The sequence below is a fragment of the Pteropus medius genome, unplaced genomic scaffold, assembly GCF_902729225.1.
Source record: "Pteropus medius unplaced genomic scaffold, Ma_sr-lr_union100, whole genome shotgun sequence".
Classification (NCBI taxonomy): domain Eukaryota; kingdom Metazoa; phylum Chordata; class Mammalia; order Chiroptera; family Pteropodidae; genus Pteropus; species Pteropus medius.
Genome location: NW_024341893.1, coordinates 2,154,916 through 2,161,788, shown reverse-complemented (window position 1 = coordinate 2,161,788; position 6,873 = coordinate 2,154,916). Strand labels below are relative to the sequence as shown.

Genomic DNA, 6,873 nt, shown 5'->3' with positions numbered 1-6,873 from the left:
TCTGCCACCCTGTCTTTGAGATCTCTTATTCTATCCTCTGCTTTATCTAACCTGTCGAGTTCCTTTAATGTGTTCATTTCAGTTATTGTATTCTTTGTTTCTGACTGGTTCTTTTTTTGGTTTCTGTCTCTGTGTAAGGTCTCATTGAAGTCATCTGTTATTCCCCTAAATTCATTGAGCATCCTTATAACCAGTGTTTTGAACTCTGTATCTGGTAGATCGCTTGTGTCTATTTTGTTTAGTTCTTATTTTGAAGTTTTGTCCTGTTCTTTCATTTGGGATATGTTTCTTTGTCTCCTATTTTGGCTGCCTTCCTGCGTTTGTATGTATTAAGTAGATCTGCTATGACTCCCAGGCTTGGCAGAGTAGAATCATGTAGTAGGTGTCCCGTGGGGCCCAGTGGTGCAGACTTTATGGTCATCTCTGCTGTGTGCACCAGGGATGTCCCTTGTGTCACTCCTGTGTGGCCTCCTATTGTAGTTGAACCTTGGTTGCTGTTAGCACATCATTACATGGGATTGACCTTTAGGCTGATGAGCTGTGAGGACTGGCCGTGACTAAGATGAATTATTCTGTGGAGACTGACCTCACAGCACACGGTGTATTTTAGCAGTGTTCTGGTGCTTGCCTACTCTTTTTTTGTGTTGTTTGTGTATCTGGTTAGGTATTGCTCTGGTGTGGTCTGATCCTGGGCACTGGGTGTATTGGTTCTTGGGCCTCCAGGGTGGGGACTCTGGTTCACATCAAGGTCAACTGCTGCCTTTGCCCATCCTGGGGCCACCTCATAGTAGCTTCAAGGTGATCTGTAGTTGGCCGCCGCCAGTGTTGAGCTTAGAGGTGCCTGGTAGGGGCTATGCTCTTAACTGAGGCCATCTGCCACTATTGGCAGGCTTGGGGTCACTCAGCAAGAGGTAGGGGGTTTGGCGAGGCTGGTTCCTGCTTCTTTTGGGTTTGAGAGTTCTTTTGTGAGTTGAGCAGGTGTTTGTATGGAGCAGCTGCTGAAAGAGGTTCACATTTGGCACAGAAGTTGAGTATGGTGGAGTCTTATGGAATCACCAGGTGGAACAAATGGTGGTTAATGGAGTATTCAAAGTTGGTGCCAACTTGCACTTGCAGGCTGGGCCAGGGGGAAAGCTCAAAAAAATAACAATGGGACTTGCCAGCACTTCTCTCTGGAGAGAGCTGCCCTGACCCCTGTCCCTACAACCCTTGCCCTGACGTAAGTCAATTCAGTTTTTTCCATATGTTCCTGGTGCTCTTTCAGCTGCTTCCTTTGTTCTGGGGCTCTGAGCTGGTGAATGTGTGCATGGCCTTTTTAAGACCTGCAGTGCTAAGGTCTCTAGAAGAGACCTTGGACACTAACCCTGCTGGTTTTCACTGCCAGATATTTTGGGGACTTTTGTTTTCTATATTGATGTCTCACACTGGGGAGCCCCATGCGGGCTGGAAACCCTTTCCCCTCAGTGGAGACCTTTGCATCTGATACTGCCCTCCTGTTTCTTAGCCACCACACTGTGGAGGTAGGATCAGCCTGCTCTGTGTCTCTGCCCCTCCTAGACTAAGTATGTCATCATTTTTATAGCCGTAGCTATAGGATTTCTTCTATTCAGCTTGGCTTCAGGTATTTCTCAATGATGGTTCCTCTAAAATTTAGTTGTGCCTTGGGAGGAGGTGAACATAGCGTCTACCTACTCTGTAGTGTTGACCAGCAGTCTCTTCTGTACTTTCTTGATGACAGTAGCTTTGGAATATGTTTTAAAATCAGAAAGTGTGATTAAATTTGAATTTATACTTATTGATGTTAGATTAAGTTTTTCTATTATAGCTAACAGCATCATTTAGGATTTTGATAGCGATTGTTTTGAATCTGTTGATCATCTTGGACAATACTGGCAGCTTGTAGTATTAATCATTTAATCCAGGTCCATGGGATGTGTTGTATTTATTGCTCCTTTAATTACATCCAACAGTATTCTATAATTTTTATTACATATGTCTTTCACCTCTTTCATTAATTCCTTAGTATTCTTGATGCTACTGTTAATATAATTATATTCTTAATTTGGGGGGTTTTTTTGGATCATTTTCTGTTAATCTGTAGAAACAACTAATATTTATGTTTTAATTTTGTAGACTGCAATTTGCTACATTTTTTGAATTCTGTTGGGTGCATTCCTTTTCTGTTATACGATTCTGACACCTCTTCGAATGTGTTTTATTTTTTTCTTCTGTAGTTCTTCTGGTAAGGACATCTGGTACAGTGTGAAATCAAAGTGGTAGGAGTGGGCATTCTGACCTTTTCTGTGATTATAGAGGAAGGATTTCAGTTTTTCACCATTGAGTATGATGTTACTGGACTTTTCCCAAATGACCTTCATTACATTTAGTTTGTTTCCTTTGATTCCTGGTTTGTTGAATGCTTTATCATAAAAGGTAGTTTAATATTTTCTGTTTATTTTTCTCCACCATTTGAAAGTAAATGCATGGTTTTGACCTTTATTCTGTTAATGTGCTCTTATATTTTTCAATTTCCATACTTTGAAAAGTATATTTACCTGAGTGTAGTAAGTGTGATCATTTCTTTGGCATCTTCCAGATGGGTCTTCTCAAGATACCCAGGGCTTGTTGCCAAAGCCAGGCATAGAAGATTCGTTCCACAACATGTTTCTGGTAAGATAAGGAAGATGTAGTTCGAACGTGAGGGGGTGTGCAATGGGCACAAAGGATGTTATGGACATAAGCAAACCGGAACAATTACCCATAATAAAATCCTTCTCGCCAAAATAGATCAAAGACATAATCATCTTAGGAAAACTTCCGCTTTAAGTCAGTTACATTTGCAGAACAAGGTAGTCTGTAAACAATTTTTTAAACAGATAGTGTCTGAAAGGAAATTTGGTTAATCGTGGAAGTCACTTAGTTCACGGTACAAATAATCATTTGAGTTATTTAAAATGTCGAATTGGATTAAACATTTAGTTAAATATTTCTAAAAATCAGAGATCGAAAAATGAAAATAGAAATTCTAAATGTGATGAACTTGAGAGTCCCTTAACCAAGGATTCATTATTCTTCCATTGAGAAATAATCCTTCCTTGTTTCAAAGGATAATTTTTATAAACTTGGGGGAGAGTCTTTGTATAACCATCGTGGTTCAATAGGTATCAGAATATTTAATTGGGAAAACCTTTACATGTGTAATCTCACTAAATGCCTTTTTATCTTCACTGATTACTAGAGTACATGTAATGGAAAGAGAAGTTATCAATTCAACAAATCTTGGAAAAACTTTAACCAAGGATCAGATCTTAAAAAACATAAGAGAACTCATCTCACAGAGAACAAATATAAATGTAGCAAAGACTTTGATCAAAGCTCAAATCTTATACATCAGGATATTTATATTGCAAAGAAGATTGACAAATGTAGTGAAAGTGGCAAATCTTTGAACCAGTCTTTAAATCTTACTAAACATCAGAATAGTCATTCTGGGGAGGAATCTTACAAATGTAGAGAATGTGGCAAAACCTTTAACCAGCGCTCCAGACTTACTGAACATGAGAGAATTCATACTGGAGAGAAGCCTTACAAATGTCGAGAATGTGGCAAAGCCTTTAACCAGCGCTAGACTTACTGAACATGAGAGAAGAGTCATACTGGAGAAGCCTTACAAATAATAGAGAATGGCAAAGCAACAAGCGCTCAGACTTACTGAAGACATGAGAGAATTCATGCTTACTGGAGAAGCCCTTACAAATGTCGAGAATGTGGCCAGAAGCCTTTAACCAGCACTCAAACCTTACTGAACATGAGAGGGAATTCATACTGGAGAGAAGCCTTACAAATGTAATAGGGACTGCAGCCAAGAAACCTTTAACCCCAGCAACTCAGACTTAACATGGTCAATTCATGCTGGAGAAGCCTTACAAATGTCAGGGAACTGTGGCAAAGCCTTTAACCAGCGCTCAGACTTACTGAGCAGAGAATTCATACTGGAGGAAAGCCTTATAAATGTAGAAGGCAGCAAAAACCTTTGCTCAAGCTCAGACACTGAACATGGAGGAGGAATTCATACTGGAGAGAAAGCCCCACAAATGTCAAGAATGTAATAAAAAGCCTTTAACCAACTCAGACTTACTGAACATGAGAGAATTCATGCTGGAGAGAAGCCTTACAAATGTCGAGAATGTGGCAAAGCCTTTAACCAGTATTCAAGCCTTACTCGCCATCAGAAAATTCATAGTGGAGAAAAGCCTTACACGTGTAAAGAATGTGGCAAAGCCTTTAACCGGTACTCAAACCTTACTCAGCACGAGAAAATTCATGCTGGAGAGAAACAATACAAATGTGAAGAATGTGGCAAAGCTTTTCACCAATACTCAGTCCTTAGTCAGCATCAGAGAATTCATGCTGGAGAGAAGTCTTATAAATGTAGAGAATGTGACAAAGCCTTTAAGCAGTGGTCAAGCCTTACTCGACATCGAAGAATTCACACTGGAGTGAAACCTTACAAATGTAAAGAATGTGGCAAAGCCTTTAACCAGTGCTCAAACCTTACTCAGCATCAGAGAATTCATGTTGTAGAGAAAACTTACAAATGTCGAGAATGTGGCAAAGCTTTTAAGCGGTACTCAAACCTTATTCAGCATGAGAGCATTCATACTGGAGAGAAACAATACAAATGTGAAGAATGTGGCAAAGCCTTTAACCGATACTCAGTTCTTACTCAGCATCAGAGAATTCATGGCAGAGAGAAGCCTTACCAATGTAAAGAGTGTGACAGAGCCTTTAAGCAGTGCTCAAACCTTACTCGACATCAGAGAATTCACACTGGAGAGAAACGTTACAAATGTAAAGAATGTGGGAAAGCCTTTAATCAGTGGTCAACCCTTACTCGACATCATAGAATTCATACTGGAGAGAAACCTTATGAATGTAGAGAGTGTGGCAAAGCCTTTACCCAGCGCTCACACCTTACTCAACATCATAAAATTCATGCTGGAAAGAGGCCTTAAAAATGTAGAAAATGTGGCAAAATCTTTAACCTGTGCTCAATCTTTACTTGCTATTAGAAAATTCATAGTAAAGAAAAGTCTTACAAATGTAAAGAATGTGGCAAAGCTTTTAACCCTTCCCCATTTAGAAAAAAGTGTAGCTTGCTGTTAGCGTTAATTTAACATCACACGTAGGAATGCTGCATTTTCTAGGATTTGACATTTTCAGTGATTGAGAATTATTATATTTTGTAAATGGGATACCACTAAAAATAATACTATAAATAGAATGATGTTATTTGTTTCCAAAGACTACCGATATACTAGAACAAATGGAAAAATAATAATAAAAGTGAGATATTTTGTGCAAACATTGGGGGTAAGGTTAAGACTGTAATCCACGGGTTATCGCGGGGTAAACTCTACAGCCGCAAGTGCCGCTGGCAAATATTCTTTGGGCTAATGGGAAATGGGTTAACCAGTGCTTAAAGCTTACTGATAATGAGAAAATTAATACTGGACAGAAGCCTTACAAATGTAGATTGTGGGAAAGCCTTTACCCAGTGCTCAAACATGACATCTAAGAATTCATGCTGTAAAGAAGCCTTAAAAATGTAGACAATGTGGCAAAGCCTTTAAATAGTGTTTATATCTTACTGAACAGAGAAAACATGCTGGAGACAAACAGTATAAATGTAAAAAAAAAGAAAAGAAACCTTGCAAAGCCTTTCTTCAGCATTCACATCTTAACACGCTATAATTCATAATGTTGAGAAACCTTTTAGCTGGATTGACAGCCTTACTCAATATCAGAGAATGCATAGTGGAGAGAAATGGCTATGCTTGTAATAAGTGATGAAATAACTTTGTTCAAAATACTTCAGAAAGTTTAAGCTGGAAAGTGACTTTAAAGAATTTTTTTTTTTTAAACAGAATGTTTATTGTGTTTCTAATCATTGAAATCATTAAGATGAACTGGATGCTGCAACAGCTGCCCTCTTGTGTTTAGGTGTTCCTTCATGGAATCCATTCCTCAATCTGCAGTATGCAATTTTTAGGTGCCTCATTCTACCAGTCGCAGCGGTATTTCATCTTTTAGCCTTGGCCTTCCACTTATACTTTCTATTCCGTTTGGCAGGGTAGCCACATTTGCCACAGGTAGACTTCTAAAGGTGGTAGGCTTTGGAGCCACAGTGGTGGCATAATGTGTGTGTCTTATTGTGATGCTTTCTGAATGATGTTCCCTTTGTCATCTCATTTCTATGGCCAAGACCAAAGAGTGAAGGTATTTTTAAAAAGTGCAAAAGTGGTCAAAAATCAAACCTAAAATATTGGACAATCCATAGGTGAAAGTAGTGAGTCAATTACACTTTTGAGATAGTATTCTAAAAGAGAATACTTACAAAAATTAATCCAAAGTTTAGTGAATTTTAGATAACTTTACTGTTTAGTATGCTTCAAAGTATCAAGGACACGGATGTCAGGACAGGTGTATCTATTTAGAGAATATCTTATTTTTGGCAGTATTTGAGATTTTCAAAAACGTATTGTAATTCAACTATCAAATCACTTCTTGCTATGCCTTTATTTTTGCATGTATGTGAATTATGGGGTTGATTGTTGCTGCCTCCTTTGAAGCAAATCTGAGAGCCCTTGTGTATTAGCTGGGATTCACTCATATCTACTTTTCAAGGATGGCTGAAGACGATGTAATGTACAATGTATGAAGAAAATCTAAATGAAGATGCTGATTGTGGTTGACTTAGAACATTGATATAAGTCACCATGAAATGGGTGTTCAGGGCATCATTATTTGCATTAGTGTAAGACAGAGGAACATTGTGAATTTTAACTAGTTTTACCAAGTACTTTTTAAGGG

At 38.6% G+C, this 6,873-nt stretch overlaps 1 protein-coding gene and 1 pseudogene across 1 annotated transcript; one reads left to right on the top strand and one right to left on the bottom strand.

Annotated features, from left to right (window-relative positions):
* Positions 1-2,661: 2,661 nt before the first annotated feature.
* LOC120596793 (zinc finger protein 678-like) lies at positions 2,662-5,015 on the top strand. The gene is made up of 3 exons (XM_039855255.1): positions 2,662-2,670; positions 3,479-3,620; positions 4,123-5,015. Exons 1-3 carry the CDS (start codon positions 2,662-2,664, stop codon positions 5,013-5,015), a joined length of 1,044 nt encoding a protein of 347 aa, XP_039711189.1.
* Positions 5,016-5,959: 944 nt separating this feature from the next.
* LOC120595247 (60S ribosomal protein L37-like) lies at positions 5,960-6,247 on the bottom strand (annotated as a pseudogene).
* Between the last annotated feature and the right edge of the window lie 626 nt (positions 6,248-6,873).